Below are 18,088 nucleotides of genomic sequence, written 5' to 3'. Positions count from 1 at the left end.
GGCAAGCTGCTAAAGAGTACAATGAGGGCACGAGATTTTTCTGCCCAGAGGACCGAAAAACACTTTCTGTGTTTTCCTCTGTTACTGTTCCTTCTGATTTTTTTAAGGGTCATGGACATGATTGTCCCAGTGATCTTAGATTTTGAAAATCAAAGCTATCAAGGTAAGTGTTTCTGAGGCTTCTGTCTCTTGCTTTGCCATGAACCTTCCCTAAGGCAAAAAATACAGTAACTACCGGCTTGAAGAGAGAGGGGGAATGCTGAATGAAAAGGTTAATATCTCAAAAAAAAAAAAAAAAGGTTAATACCTCAAGAAAAAAGGTCATATATATTTTTAAATGTGGATTCATCGATAGATTGGTTTTCATAACCCTGCATCATCTTTAGTTCATAGTCAAGTTCATGTTCAGATGGCCTTCAACATACACATTTGTTAAATATGTCCAACAAAATGCACTGTCCTTGAATATTATGCTCTGCTAGAAGTGTCTAGAGGTCTGAGCATATTTGACCATAGTGATACAGAGAATTTGGAGAAGCTGAAGAGGAACTGAAATTTCTAGTCCAAACAAATTTCTGATCACCATTTTTTTTGCAGGCATCTCTTCAGAAGTCGTAATTAAGAGAGAAAATTAAAGCTTGGGAGTCCAGCAGTTTAAAGTGTAAATTGATGTCTTTCTAATGATACAGCCAACTTTCTGAATATGAAGCATGGTAACCATCTTTTTTCATACTAAGGATGACAGGCAAGGTTCTTGGTAATGTTGCCAGAGGAACAATGGAAAGGCCCTGTACCATATACCATCTGTTTCCTTGTAGTAAATGTCTTCCTTTTACGATGCTAATGCTAATCCAAGCCTAAGGAATTAACTTCTCCCTCTCTTCCTGTGAAAACCATTTAACCACATAACTTTCCCTCTTGCATCCAAACAGGGGCTGTATTGCGACATCCGTCAGCTGGTCCAATTTATCAAAGAGGCTCACGGGAATGTCTTCAGGAGAGTGGCCCTTAGCGCTTTGCTTGACAGTGCTGAGAAGTTGGCACCAGGGAAAAAGGTGGAGGAGAATGAATCAGAATCTAAGACTGCAGGCAGTAAAAGGTTGGAAGCTTGCGCTATAAATATTAGTGTTTGCCTGATGTCAGTAGAATGTAATTTGTTGTCCTGTCCCATGTGGTGCCCCGTATGATGTGTAACTCTAGGGCAGGGATGGTGGAGCTATCTTGGATAAGTGGGAATTACTGGTGATGGTCCAGCTGACGTTTAGAAAAAGAATGTGTTTACTATCAAATAAATCCTTTCTCTCTCTCTAAATGAAAACTCAGTTGATCTCAGGCTTACATACACTTGACCTTTACTTCATAGCTCCCAACAGTATGGTGAAATGCTATCTGTGTTAGTCTTTTCCATAGATAATTTACATTTTTTTCCGAAGAGGAAAAGCAATTATCGATACCATATCCCGTTCAGTAAGTAATATTTTAAACATGGCAAAATACAAATTGCTGAGCAGTGCCCTGTTGCGTTTCCTTTTAGTAAATATAAATTTATTGTATGCCTATTCTATAAAATATGCCCACTTACTGAGATTAAAAGAAATTCCTAAATTCAAAATTCTGCTTGTAGTTAATGACTCTGCATTGTGGTGGTATTCTTAGGCAATAAGGCAAGTAGGACATGAATCAAATGGTAGGATATAAATTTCATAGGATATAGACTCATGATGACATAGAGTCTGCAAGCAGTGTATGTTTTCTATAGGGGGTGTTTTGCTTTATGAAGTATAGGAAGTGTTGAGAAGTGGTGTGTCCTGCTTTGTTGTGATTGGTGGACTGCACTGTTTGCATAGGTCAGAGGCGGGAAGCATTGTGGATAAAGGCCAGGTGTCCTCTGCACCTGAGGAATGTCGCAGCTTCATGTCTGGTCGCCCCTCACAGACCCCAGAGCAGTAAGTAGCATTGATTTTTATCTCCAATGCAGTGAGCTGAGTGCCTCCCACTATAAGAAATTCAATTTTCCAAACTGCTGTTTGTTTGCTTGTCATCATCTTTGAACTTTGCCTTGCTCCTGCCCTTTACTTTTCATTCCCAATGCCACGAATCTCTATAGATCCAAGTCACAAATAACTAACCTTATGTGTTCAGGAAACTTCCTTACCTGCATTTCCCATTTCCAGTATCTATCCTACTCTGCTTTTCATGCATACTTCTGTGGATAAATCATGAAAAACAGCGTATGTATCAGGTGGGGAGGAGGTGTCATCTACTTTCTTGCTTAGATTTGTTTATAACTTTTTAAAATTTCAATGTATTGATGGCTGTCAATGTGCTTGTTGAAGCTTTTCCAAAAAATAAATAAGATAAACTTCTCTTGTGCTCAGATTTAGCTAAAACATAGACTGTACTCCATTTCACCTTGGTCTTCTTCTGAGATCCATTCCAGTGTTCTCTGAAATCAATCAGTTTATCTCTACTTTTTATAATGGCAAAATCAAAAGCATATTAAAATTAGTGCCTCCAGAAAATAAGAGAATTACTCTAGACACTAAGCATACAACCCAGTTCTATGCAAGGCTCATTTGTCTTCATTCTTCTTTTGAGAATTATTTACTCATAAGGTGTGTGATCAGTATTTAAACTATGGACATCATTTAAGATAGACCATTTTACTTCCTCAAACTTTGGATTACTATGAAACAATTACTCTTCCAGAAATTCTGCAGGGTATTCTAGGTTTTATGGACCTAAATGTTCTCTCTAGTCAAGGAAATCAGCATCAAATAGGACCTTGGTAATTCACAAGCAGGGAGAGCCTTCAAAGAACAAAAGCCTGCATAGTTCTTCTAACCCTTCAAAACCTTTGAGACTGCTTCTAAGTGCCTGGAGAAAAGTTAAAAGAAGGTAAATCAACTCTGTGAGTCTAGGGACCATGTCAGTTTTTGCTTACCATTATAGCCCAATGCTTAGGACTTGGTCCCCATAGTAAACACTTAATACCTATTACACAATGAATGAATGAGTGATAGGCAATCAATGAAAAGATAGAATTGTGAAATTACCATTAAGTTTTTGTTTCCTTTAACTTCCTTTCTTAAACGTGAGGTTTAAGGAAGTCTTTAAGGACATAATAAAAAGTCAAACATAAGCTCTAAGGGAAAAAAAATAACATAAAAGGCCAAGTTATGTAGCCAAATAGCCACAAGAGTAGTTCTAAGTCTTTATATACAGAGCATGAGCAGAAAAAGAAGGCATTCCCCTTCCCCCAAAGTAGCACTAGCAACTATTAATCTAATACGATTAATGAGATGGTCTAATAGGTAAACTGGATTTTAGAAATAAAACCATCTATCTTCATAGGTGATTTCATTTTCTAGATTGCAAAATATTCTCTTTCTTCAGTGTTCTGTAAACACTACCTGATATCTTGCATTTAGCATGGGTCTGTTCTTTCCCCTTGAATGAAGATACATGTTTTAATGTGCTTCTACATAAAAATTTCCATTTGGAGAGATGTCATGGAATGTTAAATATAGAGCTTTTCCCTGATCCCAGTGGCCCCAGGAGATGATCATGCCAAATATCCTCTGTTTAGCACTGAAGAAAGGTAGGTGGATGATCCTGGCTCCTCTTTTGTCCTCTCTTTCTCCTGCCCTTCCCTCCCCTTCTGACCTTTCTCTTCTCCTTCCTCCTAAAATAAGTCACACTAGCTGAATAATATTAAAAGCAGTTTTACATGGTCTTTTCTCTGAAAAAAGAGATACCCATTGGATAAAGCTGATGTAGCATTTTCTTGAGGTGTTTTCCCACCCAGACCATATAGTCATATGCTTCATCATTGTGTCCCACATTTCCCAAAGGCAAGGAATGTTTCATATACTATGATCATTTGATAAAACAAAACAAACTGAGAAGTCAAATTCTGAAACACTGATTTCAACTCACAAATTCATGCCAAAAATGATAAACAGAATATCCTGGTTTGAAATAAGAATAAAATGTATTTAGTACTGTAAGGATTTTGAGAGATAAAATCTGAACCTTCATATAAATATCTCCAGAAAATAATTGCTTTACATATTATTATTGAATTTTGGGTAGATTCTGGATTCAATCTCAAAGCTTGTAGGCAAATTGTTACCTAAAATTTCATAAACAAATTTCATCATGTATAACTAAGTATTTTCTGTGACCTTTCTTTCCAAATTCCCAAATACGTCGCTCAAGTTGACAAATGTGGCAAAGCAGAAAAAGCAAAAGCAAAATCACTTTAAAATTGAAATACCATCAAATAGAGATAACCACTGTAAATATTTAGTGTGCTGAGTACATTTTTGAGCATGTGTATACACAAGCTCACAGACACATCCTCGCATGTGTACCTTGTTTAACATGATCTTATCCTATTTCACCCATTGATTAACTGTCTTCTAACTTTGCAATATATTTTAACATTCCCTATATCAGTAATCTTCTTAAATGAGACTTTAATGGCTATAGAATATTCCATCACACAGAAGTTCTATAATTTAACTGTTTCTCTATAGAGTTTAAAATTAGATTGCTTCCAGTTTTTCAGTGTTGACCCATAGTTTCTCATGAGCATTTGATCATTTTGTGTCTAGACGTTAGTATGTTGTCCCGTATTTCCTCGGGATAGCTTCCTGGACATTGGATTTCTCTGTCATGGCTGTAGATATTGGTTTTGGATAACATATTACTAAGTTACCTTCCAGAAAGGTCGAATCTCTCTATCTCATCCCTGGCAGTATGATAGTAACCAATTGCTTTCTATTTTCCCCCTTTTGATCTTTACCAATTTAGTGAGTAAAAATAGGGATCTTGTTTCAAATGACCTTCCCCCAACCAACCAGTGCCTAATGAGATGAACCTCTGCACAATTAGTAAACAATTGTAGGATGATAAACCCCCTGAGTGTGGTTGTATTTCACTTATGCATTTATTGAAATATCACTTGTGAGTTTATTTAGTGCTGAGAATTATATTATACTGGGGTGGAGGTGGAGAGTGAGATACGGTACTGCACAAGCCTCTGGGAACTTCAAAAAAAAAAAGTAAAATATTTAGACATAAGTGCTTCTGATATTGTGACTCACACCTGCAGATGAATATGTGATAATATTTGGTCTTTTTATTAAGGCTGGGGAAAAATGATTACCATTATTTGACAGCTAAGACATGACTGTTTTTGGGAAGACCTCAGAGTCAACCTTGGTCTCACTCCTTCCACTCCCCCTCTGACTCATCCTAAACCCCAGTCCATCAAAGATCGTACTGCATGATTTGCCTAAATGTCATTGGGAGGAAGTTGAAAGAAATTTAAGAGAACTTCACATGCATTGTCAGACGTTTAACTCTACCCTCTGCTTGCTTTCATTCAGTGATGAACAAATGCAAGGGGGAAACCTGGGGCGTAAAGATTTCTGGCGCAAGATGTTCAAATCCCAGAGTGCAGCAAGTGACACCAGCAGCCAGTCTGAGCAGGATACTTCAGAATGCACTACTGCCCATTCAGGGACCACTTCTGACCGCCGCACCCGCTCACGGTCCCGCAGAATTTCCCTCCGGAAGAAACTTAAACTCCCCATAGGTAAAAGTATGTCTGTATTTATTTATGGATTCTCTTATTCCTTGCCATGTCCTCAGATCAACTCATAATCAAAACAAAGCAATGCATAGTAGGGCAGAGAAAAGGGAAAGCCTTCAAGTCACAAGGCTTAAGTTGGCTCATTCATTCCTTCATTCATTCATCTTTTTTCAGCAGATATTTATCAAACTCCTATGTGCATTATGGTGTGCAAACACTCTGATTCTAGGCATCAGGAATTCAATGATGAGCAAAATTGCATAGTTGCCCAATTTTGCTGAACTTAAAAATCTACTAGGGGTGACAATCACTAAAGCAGATAATCCTACAACTAAGTGTAGTTGCAAACTATGAATTTTATGAAGGAAGTATATGTTGTGCTATGAAAGCATGCAATGAGATTGAACCTAAATGGGGAGGAGGAGACCAAGATCAGAGAAGGCTTCCTGGAGGAAATGAAATTAAGATCTTCAGTGTACTTAGGGGAAGGAAGAAGGAGAGCACTCTAAGTGGTAGCAATAAGATTTGTAAAAGTATTAGGAGGAAGGGAAGCAGAAGAATTGAGATGAGGAGAAGAGTGCCTGCATGACTATGATAGAGCAATAGAGAGTAGATAGAGCATGTGAACCTTGCAGGTAAGGTTGGCTCTTTGTCCTACTGCCCTATATAGCCCAGGTGGATGTTGAGCAAGGGAATAATGCAAGCAGGTTAACTTTTTCTAGAAGATCACTGCATGGACAACATACTGGAGGGAGCACAAGTGGTTAAGAGAGACCAGATAGAAAGCTGTCTAGTAGTCCAGGCATAAGTAATGGAAGCTTAGACTGGCTGGTGACTATGTACAGAGAAGTGGGCAGATTTGAGAAATACCTTGGAGCTAAAACCAACAGGACTTAACTGGAACATGTGAAAAGTGTCAAGGAGAACCGGATGGATTGTGGTTTTATTCACCAAAGAAGCCAAAATTCATTTTGTCCTGGTTTTACTCAGTCTTGTTATTTTATAATCCCATACTGAATATTCAAAGCATGTACATTTTGAAAATCATTTGTTTTCACTTCAATTTACATCAAGCCATGTAACTTTCATTACTTTTTTAGCACATGCTGACATTTGTGTTTAATTCATTTGGGAGAAAATGCTATACTGGCCTAACTTTTCAAAAATTATTAAATAGGGAACTGGCTGAAGCGGTCTTCCCTCTCAGGCCTAGCAGATGGCGTGGAGGACCTTCTGGACATCAGCTCTGTGGACCGCCTGTCTTTCATCAGGCAAAGCTCCAAGGTAAACAGGACATTGCTTATGTAAGAGAATGTTGGAGTCGCTGATAGAAAAATGTCAGGACCAAGAAATGCTAAACACCTGGAGGGGCCAAACAAGAAAGAATTGCAGAAACTGTCTTCAAATTGAATGAAGTTTGGAAACTTAAATGAGCAATGAAAACTAAGATATCTAAGTAGTAGGCTATTACGGAAAAGAAGAAAAGAGTAACAAAAAATTTACATAAGATTATAATGCAGATCTATAGATATACATAGGTATTATTTCCCAGCTATTATAATGTTTTAACTTTATATTTTATTTATTTTTAGTCATTATTTTTTAATTCCAGTATAATTAATGGACAGTGTTATATTGTTTTCAGGTGTACAATATAGTCATTCAGTAATTCTATGCATTTACCCAGTGCTCATCACCATAAGTGTACTTTAATCCCCATCACTTATTCCTACCACTGGTTGCCCCTCTGGCAACCACCAATTTGTTCTCTACAGTTAAGAGTCTGTTATTTTGTTAAGTCTCTTTTTTTGTTGTTTTGGTTTTTAGATTCTACTTGAGTGAACTCCTTTATCTTTCTCTGACTGGCTTATTTCATGTAGATTATACCCTCTCTATCCATCCATGTTGTTGCAAATGTCCACTCTCACCACTTTTATTTGACATAGTACTGGAAATCCTAGCCACAGCAATTGGACAAGAAAAAGAAATGAAAGGCTTCCAAATTGGTATTTCCCACCTATTTTTAACTTTTAATGTGTATGTGAAATTCTTGTCATAGGAATGCAATAGGATGCAATAATTTTCTAATGATTCTCTTTATGTATTCACACACACACACACACACACACACTATACACATACACATACACACACTTCATCCTCTTTCTACTGCTTTTGTAACTAGCTTAACCATTCTCCCTATTGAAAAAGATAAAGAAATTCAGGATGATTTTTTTCATTAAGTGCTTCTTCATAATACTTAAGCATTGTAGCAGCATACTATTCGGAAAAGGTAATGATGAAATCCATTTACTACAAGAGCCTTCCCTGTGCATGATCCATGGCCTGGTCACTATAATTTCCAGTGTATGGTAAGAGTTATATTTCTTTACATTCAGATCATTTGCTTCTATTCTTTCTGCTTTGAATCACACTAAAAACAAGTTTTCTTCTGTCTTAATAGTAATATTTTGAAATTATAAAAAATACATCAACCTTATAAGACATTTAGAAAATACAACTCCTCTTTCACATCCTTTTTGCTAAAAAATTGGCCTAATATTGAGGTCTGTAGCCTCCTTGCTTGCTGAAAAGTTTAAGTACTTTTGGCCTAAAGGCAAGATCTAGAGCACATTTTAATTCTTAGGAAAAAAAAACCCAGATATGTTATTTTACTTTAATTATAGAGTATTTTATGAATTAATTTATACTTGTTTTTTCATAAAGAAACAACTGTGGTGTTGTTTGTAAAGGATTAAAATGGTTTGCTGTTCAGGAATTTGAGTTTGGATTTTATCAGAATTAAACTCTAAGAATATCTCATATATTCACTGAATTATTTTCATGGTGCCTGATTATTTACTTTCAATCTATGACTAGATCCTCCTTCAAATTACTCATAAGTGATATCTTTTCTCGTACACTGGAATAAACCATACTGACTGACTAACCAGATGGGGAAGTCAGAAAACTAAAGTAATCTTCATATTACAAACAACTTATTTTTCAAGGCAAGGGTTAGTATAAACACAAAGAGTTGCCTTTTTTTCTCAGGTCAAATTTACCAGTGCAGTGAAGCTTTCCGAAGGTGGACCAGGGAGTGGAATGGAAAACGGAAGAGATGAAGAGGAGAATTTCTTCAAGCGTCTTGGTAAATGTTGTGCAGCCTAAGAATTACATCTGATTTTCAACACACAGAACAAAAATTTGATTGGATAGAGTGGTCCGTTTTCTATTTCCATCTATTTCATATTCATTTCTCGTGTGTGTGTTGTACTGCTATATATAGCTTCTCAATATCTTATCAATTTTGTTCAACACACATTTATGGAAGCCCTACTGTGTTCCTCGTTCCATGGTAGATACTAGATTTACAAAGAAGAGTGAGAGACAGTCTCTTCTTCAGTGTCTATCCTTTATTAAAATCTAAGAGCTTTAAAGAACCTTCAGATTTCCATCTACCTATCTACTTAGGAATTCTGTACATTATATCCCTGAGAGGTGGCCAGCCACCCTCTGAACACTTCCACCAAAGGGGAGTCTATTACTTCACAAAGCAGCCTATTCCAGAACTAAACAGTATTAATTGTTAGAAATTGTTAGACAATCTTTCCTAATATCCCAAAAGTATACTCATCCATAAATTTGATTTCACTGGTCCCAGTTAAACAACCTTGGCCACACACACACACACACACACACACACACACACACTGCTAGTTTTGCCTTTTATCTATTTCACATTCTCTCTTTTGATCTCACTGCCGCTGGTTGAACATTGTTGATTCCTTTTTTTCCCCTTACGTGGAAGAGTCTCTAGACCCATCACCATCCTGATTCCATTTTATTTAGTGTTCCAATTAGATGATATACTTTACAAAATGTGGAGCTTCAGATGGAATGCAATACATCATATCTGACTTCAATCTGTGTAATAAATAGTGTAACTATTAAGCTCTAGGGATACAGCAAGTGTATGAGCACAATTTAAGGTTGCATTATAAAGTTTTATATCTCATAGTTGGCTTGTACTGAATTTGGATTAACTTTTACTAGCTCACCTCCACATGAGTGAATACCATGCTATATTTTGGTATAGCCATTATTAATTCTTCATCTCAAAAAAGATAAAATGTATTATTTCATTAACTTGGGAGGTGGTTAAGTCACATGCCCAGGAAAGGTCTCTTGAGAACCCAAACCAAGTTGAATTTAGAATTTTTTTCTTTTTTACAATTGTGCTATAAGGATTCATCTGCAGAGACACACATTTCCCTGTTTTCATCCAAACTGTTAATATTATTACTGACAGGTCAAATACAAATATATAACTCCTGTGATACTTCTAGTTGACTTTTATTAATTAACAATTTGTGGGTATAATTTTCAGACAACCATATACTTAGTTTACTAGCAATTAGCAAACACTCTCCCATTTCATTATAAAAACATCAGATTTTACCAGGAAATATCTCACATCTTTATAACTCTGTCTAAAGGAAATATGCAGCTTAGTTCAATATAGTGTATTCTTCATGAAACCACAGTGATTCCTTTGATTACTTTTTTTTTTATCTCATTATCTCTTACAGAATTTGGCTAGGACATACATCAAACTTCTTAGTCTGTGGTTTCAAGAAACTTCCTAACAAAGCAAGACCTTTGTCATTTTCAGTCTTTAGGGACTCTTTTCACTCCTCATGATATTTCAGAGAAGATACACCTAGCATTCAGAGACATCAGAATTATAAATAGATTTTTATGAGGCTTTTTTTGAACACTAAAGAGTGTTCTTCGCCTGGAAAATGTGTTAGCTGAATGGCATTTGACTAGTACTGTGATTACATCTGTAAATTCTTTCTGTGCCCCGCCATGTAATTTCATGGAACTAAGAATTAACTCAGAGGAGGGTCTCTCACATTTGGTGTCTCCTTAATGAAAGCTTTTCTGCACTTAGGTATTTGCGAATTTTTCTCGTTGGTGAAAAGGATGAAAGCATAATTGAGTTGTTTACCTTCCTTTTGATTCCCTTACATCCCTTTCTTCAAGAAATAGGCCAATATTTTTAGTCTTATTCTTAACATGTTATCATGAGAATTTCTTGTAAATCTTTTTTATTCTAGATTTTTACCCTATTCCTGCAGATTTCAGCCAATGTTTTATATATTCCCTATATTTCATTCACAAAAGGAAAGACTTGGTATGGAATATTCATAGAGTCTGACTCTGAGATCAGTTTGTGTCAGCTATACCTGAAGTAAAATAGTCTCTGTGTAACTAGAAGACAAAACCATAAAATCTAAGACTGATATCTGGAATTTTATGTGCTTTTAGACTGGCAAGAGAAGATAGCTTGCATGCCAACATCATTCTTTGTCCATGTTCTCTGGCTCCTTAAAAATTATAAAAGGTATTCTGTGAGATAATTCCTTTGGAATCTTTTGCAGAAGCCAGGTATCCTCAGCTATTCTAAAAAACAAAAAACAAAAACAAAAACCTTTAAAAACCCCATTATCTGCTAATCTTAGTACATTGTAATTTGCAACAACTCCTGCCCTTGGCCATGTAAGCATTTATCTTTGAGCCTCCTTTAGCCTTTTTTCCCATCTATCTTATTTATTTCCTTCCTTCCTTCCTTCCTTCCTTCCTTCCTTCCTTCCTTCCTTCCTTCCTTCCTTCCTTCCTTCTTTCCTTCCTTCCTTCCTTCCTTCCTTCCTTCCTTCCTTCCTTCCTTCCTTCTTCTCTTCCTTGCTGCCCTTCCCCTTCCCTTCCTTGCTTTCTTTCCCTTCCCTTCCTTCTTTGCAATTTGTATGTATAAATGATTCCTATGCATCCATTATAAATGTATTGGTTTTTTCTTTCTCAATTATTTTAATTATATACTGTTTCTGCTTCTTTAAAGTTGCTATAAAGAAAGCAAACATCAAGCATTCTTACTTTCAAATATATACTCAAACTTCACTGAGTTAAGATCAAATGCAAAGCCAATAGAATTTCTTTAATCTAAAAAATATTAAACAAATGAAAAATACATCTCCTGAACATTTAACAGAACTGAAACTGCATTCATAACCAGCTGTCTTTCTTCTTTGTTTTCATATTCACTAAGAATATTTCATTTTAGAGATCATGTGGTCTTTATTTGAGGGAAGATGTTTTATTAAAGCAATGTTGTTTTCAATCGATCAATAAAATTTACTGAGTATCATCTATGTGCTCAGCTCTGCCATAAATTCCATGGGAAATGCTGCTTAAAGAAATACTGTATTTTGAAATATCCCTTCTTAAACTTAACAGATCATAAAAACTGTATTCTATGTAAATTTATAAGTGATACCTCAGTAAATTTAATGTAAAAAAATAGTAAATAAATGCAACGAGAATGTACTGAGACTAAAAAATTAGGCCTTATGTCCAAGGAAGCCAAGAAGCATCCTTATATACTAGTAAGTTTATATAAAAGACGAATAGAAGGTGCGTTTTACAACCAAAGTACTTTTTAGCATTTCTTTTACTAGTACAATATGGAATGCCAACTGGGAATAATTTTACAATCAGTTTATAACATGTACAATGTTGATTTATTTCTTACCATAAATTACTCTGACATAATCTCTACCTTCAGCAGTATACAAAATTCTGGCCTCCTTCAACATAAACAGTTGGGTATTCTGGGGATGCAATGTGACATAGCGGTAAGAGGGTAGGCTGATGGTCATCAGGTCTGGATTTGAATTCTGACTTCATAACTTTCTATTGCATGAACTTCGTCTAAGCTATTAACCTGTACCCTCTTTCTGTATATATTTATGTTCTTACTGCCCTGTTCTCTCCCCTTCTCTTTTTTTGATTATCTTTAAGGCTTTATCTTATAAGGCTGTTACAAAAAATAAATTATAAAATATTTCATACAATACTGAACACATATACTAAGTACTCAAAAATTGAAGCAGATGCATGGCTACCCATTAATGCCACTATAATGCAGTGGAGATTTTCCATTATAATTAGCTTTTACTTATAAGCATTATTCTTATGCCTGAGATCATAGGATTCTACTGTAATGAATATCCATCATTCTGTGAAGCAAAGAAGATAAAGTCTTCCTGACAAAGATTGTTTTGATCACTTTTCTTTTCATTATTTTATTTAGGCTACTTAACCATATTGTTTCTGAAGTTCTTTTTATCAGAATGGCACTTCTGGTAATATTAAATAACCTTCTTTTAGAATTCATTATCTTGTCAAATGAGTATTAAGAAAAATGACGAAAAGCTTATTCTTAATGTCTCCTTCAATAAGATGATGGCAACTGTTCTTAATAAATTGGTTAATAAATTTATTTGGGCTACGTGGGTGACTCAGTTAAGCCTCTGCCTTTGGCTCAGATCACAATCTCAGGGTCCTGGGATGGAGCCACACGTTAGGCTCCCTGCTCAGCGAGTGGTCTGTTTCTCCCTCTCCCTCTGCCCTCCCTCCACTCATGCTCTCTCTCTAATAAATAAAATCTTTTTTAAAAAGAATAAGATTGTTGATCATACATCCTGTCTTATATATTCTATCACAACTTTGAGGCAATTATTACCTAGTATATTGTAAATCTTAATTATAGTAACAAATAATAAAACAACTGTATTCATTAAAAAGAAAGACATTTGAGGTCTGTCTTAAATTCAAAGTTTAAGGGACTGCTAAGGTTATAATTTCTTTTGACAGATGGGATTTCCTCTGTGTAACTTAAAGGACTATATATGTATGATTGATAAAGTTACATAGAGGTAGGATAAATCACAGGAAGTTACTGGTTCTAGGAGTTTTGATAATGTTCAGTGAATAAATAGCTACCTTTGCAAGGCAACTGTCTAGAAACAAGGCCACGTAGGAAGTATTGTTTCTATACTGCAGCTTTTCACTATACGCCCTTCGTCATTTAAGATTCTGTCTTCCAAATTTTTTCCACCATCAGATTCTTTGTGTGCTACTTCCTTTTTGCAAATGATACAGATATGCCACACTAATTGGAAAAAAAAATACTGGAGGTGTTGAACATGGAATTTTGAAAAAGGAACATTTGCATCTGAAAAGGAAATATGCCCATAAGGAATGAAAAATGGGAAATTTCAACAATTATTTTATTTTATTTTTTTAAAGATTTTATTTATTTATTCATAGAGACACAGAGAGAATGAGAGGCAGAGACACCGGCAGAGGGCGGAGCAGGCTCCATGCAGAGAGCCTGACGTGGGACTCGATTCACCGTCTCCAGGATCACGCCCCGGGCTGCAGGCGGTGCCAAACCGCGCTGCCCTCAATAATATTTTAATTATGAGGCATTATTTGTACTTATTAAAATTTTGAAACATATAGAAAAAGTAAAAAGAATGGTTTAATGGATCTCAGATATCCATCACCCATTTGTAATAATGACAAAAATGTCTATATTTGTTTCATCTATCCTTTATGCTTTTTAAAAAATATTTTATTTATTTAAAAGAGAGAGACACTCAAGCAAGAAGAGCACAAGGCAGGGGGCAGAAGGAGAGGGAGAAGCAGACTCCCCGCTGAGGAGGGAGCCTGATGTGGGACTTGATCCCAGGACACAGAGACCATGACCTGAGCCAAAGGCAGATGCTGAACCAACTGAACTACCCAGGCACCCTGATATTTAGGTTTTCAAAAATGTACCTAGGGATAAAAATGATGAAAAATGATACTTTATATCATTGTTTAAAATATGTGATCCTTAGACTTTCTGCATCAATAACTCACAAGGAGTGTTTGTTAAAAAAGCATGAATAGCCCCCAGGCATGGAATCAAAATTTCTAGTGATGAGACCTGATATTCTGTATTTAATAAGCTTCAGACTGATTCTTATTCATAGGCGCTTTAACTATGGAAAAATAAGGGTGGGAAGGAATCAGTGGTTCCCAAATCTCTGACCACAGTGCTGGGTCAGCCTGATTACATCATTATCTTCTGGGCGGCTTACAAAGCGCAAATTTCGATACTCTATTTCTAAGAATTCTGATTCTGAAAGTCTGGATGAAATTCAGGAACTTCGTAGGTAATTCTGACATATAGTTAGGTTTGGAAATCCTGGAATTAAATGACCAAACTCTAAGATTCTTTACGTCTCTAATAGTCAGTGATTCTTTGTGTTGTAACTGAGATATCAATTTATGGAACATATATGCAATTGTGCAGTGATTCCATCTTTGATAAAAATAGAAGTTAGCTGTTGATTACAGGAAGATCATTTTAAATATACTAAGAGCTCCTGCCAGTTTTAAAGAGGAGACCTGGTAGCAAAATGATCAGATCCCATATTTAAATATTTATGTAAAATTCTACATTTGCATATACCATGTGTCACCAGATTCCCAAAAGTTTATGGTGTGTCTAAATCAGGCATTGAGCTGGAAATGAATGAGATGGAGTCAGGGGAAAAGCTTTCAGGCTGACACTACAGAAAACATGTTGTTATAACTTTGAAGTTCTTTTCAATCTGTGATCCATTGTATTTTCTTTCTTTCATTCCTCCACCATGGGAAAAACCTATAGGTTGCCACAGTTTTGATGACCATCTGTCTTCCAACCAAGATGGTGGAAAAAGCAAAAATGTTGTGAATCTTGGAGCAATCCGACAAGGCATGAAGCGCTTTCAATTTCTGTTAAACTGCTGTGAGCCAGGGACAATTCCAGATGCATCCATCCTGGCAGCTGCATTAGATCTTGTAAGTTTCTGGAAGACTTTGCCCACTCTGTCTCCTATTACAATTAATACTGCTAATGGAGGAAAGCATGAATTTCTAATCCTAACCCTCTCTATGGAGTTTTTTTTTTTTTTTAACTGTTCATGCTTTATAGTTTTCAGAGTACAGGTCTTTCACCTCCTTGGTTAAGTTTATTCTTAGGTACTTTTTTGGTGCAATTATAAATGGGATTGTTTTCTTAGTTTCTCTTTCTGCTACTTCATTATTAGTGCATTTTCAATCTGCAGTGCAACAGATTCCTGTATATTAATTTTGGATCCTGTGACTCTACTGAATTCATTTACCAGTGCTAGTAGATTTTTGGTGGTCTTCAGGGTTTTCTATATATAGTATCATGTCATCTACAAATAGTTAAAGTTTTACTTGTTTCTTACCAATTTGGATGCTTTCTATTTCTTTTTCTTGTCTGATTGGGAAGAAATGGCTGGGACTTCCAATACTATGTTGAATAAAAATGATGACAATGGACATCATTGTTTTTTCCTAATCTTAGAGGAAAAGCTCTCAGTTTTTTACCACTGACTATGATGTTAGATGTGAGTTTTTCATATGTGGCCTTTATTATGCTGAGGAATGTTCTCTTTAAATCAACTTTGTTGAGAGTTTTTTTTTTTATCATGAATGGATGTTGTACTTTGTCAAATGCCTTTTCTACATTTATTGAGATGATTATAGGTTTTTGTGGGGTTATGTTTTTTTGATTTTCTCAGCATTAATTTTAAAAGGAGGAAGAAAGGTGATGAGGTGAAAGAAAAGGGAAAAATTTAATAATAAATATGCACCAGGAAGTAGACTGTAGAGCATCATGATTAAAAGGATGTGAGGGCTCTGACATTTACTAGCTAAAACTGTAAAATAAAAGTAGGGCTAATAATAATCCTCTGGCTAAGTGTGAGGATTAAATGACACATTAAATGGAAAGACCTTATGGGAGTGCTTGAAATACAGTAACTGCTCAATAAAGTATGCCATTATTATTTTTTTATTATTATTAGTTTTATGTCTGTCATGTATTAGTACTTAAACATCTTTGAGTCTTGGTCTAGTTGTCAACTGAAGGAAAGATATAAAAGGAAGGATAAATTGAATTGTGCAAAAGGGCTTTGAGCATCATATGGTATTATATACACATGTAAGGGATTAAAGAATATAAAATGGATCTAGTTTAGAAAGGGTTTCTTGGGCAGCCCAGGTGGCTCAGCGACTTGGCGCTGCCTTCAGCCTGGGGCCTGATCCTGGAGACCTGGGATCGAGTCCCACGTCGGGCTCCCTGCATGGAACCTGCTTCTCCCTCTGCTGCGTTCTCTCTCTCTCTCTCTCTCTCTCTCTCTCTCTCTCTTCCCCACCGCCCATTAATAAATAAATAAAATATTTTTCTTTAAAAAAAGAAAGGGTTTCTTTTGGGAATGCCTGGGTGGCTCAGTGGTTGAGCATCTGGCTTTGGCTCAGGGTGTGATCCCGGGGTCCTGGGATCAAGTCCCACGTTGCCCTCCCCACAGGAGCCTGCTTCTCCCTCTGTCTGTGTCTCTGCCTCTCTCTCTGTATCTCTCATGAATAAATAAATAAATAAATTTTAAAAAAGAAAAGAGAAAAGGTTTCTGTCAAGTAAACTAGGCCCAGATATAATTTTTCAACTCAGTGCCTCAGTTTCCTTTATTTACCTCAGATTTAATAAACTCTTCCTACATTATATAAATACTGGGTACAGGGATCCCTGGGTGGCTCAGTGGTTTAGCACCTGCCTTTGGCCCAGGGCCTGATCCTGGGGTCCGGGGATCGAGTCCCTTGTCGGGGCCCCTGCGTGGAGCCTGCTTCTCCCTCTGCCATCTCTGCCTCTCTCTGTGTCTCTGTCTATCATGAATAAATAAAATCTTAAAAAAAAAATAATTGGTACAATATACCAGGTAAACATCAAGAATAAAGTCTTTTAGTTTCTCTTTTAAAAAATAAAAACTAAATAGACTTTTTTTTTTTTTTTTACAACAAAGAGCTTAAAGCCTGCCTATAAATGATGACTTTTCCAGATTTTACAGCATATGGACAAGTGACCATTGACCACTCATATTTTACCTTGGAAAATCAACCAAATCTGATAATAACATTATACCATTTTTGTGTGACATTTGCACGCTTTGCTATCAAGCTAGTTACCATCAAGTTAACGTGACTTCACTTAAGCCTGAAATAAAAATACCACTGTAATCACCCAAAATGATGACTTGTTATATAAGATTTTTCAGTCAGTCTCCCATTCCTGGATGTTGTCCTTTGTGAATGTTCATAAATTCCAAAATATTCAGTGTGCATTGATGCATGCTATGGTGACTATAAAATGTAGGGAATCATGAGCCTCCAGGAGAGCTGAGGCTGATGGTAATTTATCAAAGAGCAAGATGCCTGTCTAAAGCAAAAGAGTTTAACAAGGCAAGGAGCCAATCCCTTGTTTTCTAAGCGGGAGAATGGTAACTAGCCTGTCATTCCTTTGAGTTATGCAATGATTCTTTTTAATCACTATTGACCTATTCCAAAAGGAGCAAATTTAAATAAATGTAAAAATCCATAAGAAAAGGCCAACAATTGAACATTTAAATAATGGGTAGTAAGTACATGAACAGCCATTTCATTAAAAATAATAATACCCAACAAAGTATGCCCCATCTTATTTGCACATAAGAAATACACATTAATATGTCCATAAATTCCTTTAACTAT

At 36.1% G+C, this 18,088-nt stretch overlaps 1 protein-coding gene across 14 annotated transcripts in view; it reads left to right on the top strand.

Annotated features, from left to right (window-relative positions):
• Positions 1-18,088, top strand: part of UNC80 (unc-80 homolog, NALCN channel complex subunit) — a 215,899-nt gene that overhangs the window by 63,297 nt on the left and 134,514 nt on the right. For 11 of the 14 annotated variants that reach the window (XM_072813429.1, XM_072813432.1, XM_072813431.1 and 8 more), the window contains exons 17-22: positions 933-1,099; positions 1,848-1,946; positions 5,397-5,611; positions 6,780-6,886; positions 8,657-8,753; positions 15,165-15,337. In XM_072813429.1, coding sequence (XP_072669530.1) covers positions 933-1,099; positions 1,848-1,946; positions 5,397-5,611; positions 6,780-6,886; positions 8,657-8,753; positions 15,165-15,337 — 858 coding nt within the window. The remainder of the gene's footprint in view (positions 1-932; positions 1,100-1,847; positions 1,947-5,396; positions 5,612-6,779; positions 6,887-8,656; positions 8,754-15,164; positions 15,338-18,088) is intronic. The other 3 variants (XM_072813428.1, XM_072813427.1, XM_072813422.1) reach the window with 1 other exon arrangement.

Source organism: Canis lupus, chromosome 36, assembly GCF_048164855.1.
Source record: "Canis lupus baileyi chromosome 36, mCanLup2.hap1, whole genome shotgun sequence".
Lineage (NCBI taxonomy): Eukaryota > Metazoa > Chordata > Mammalia > Carnivora > Canidae > Canis > Canis lupus.
Note: the sequence above shows the minus strand (reverse complement) of the source record. Positions and strands in the feature narration are given on the sequence as shown.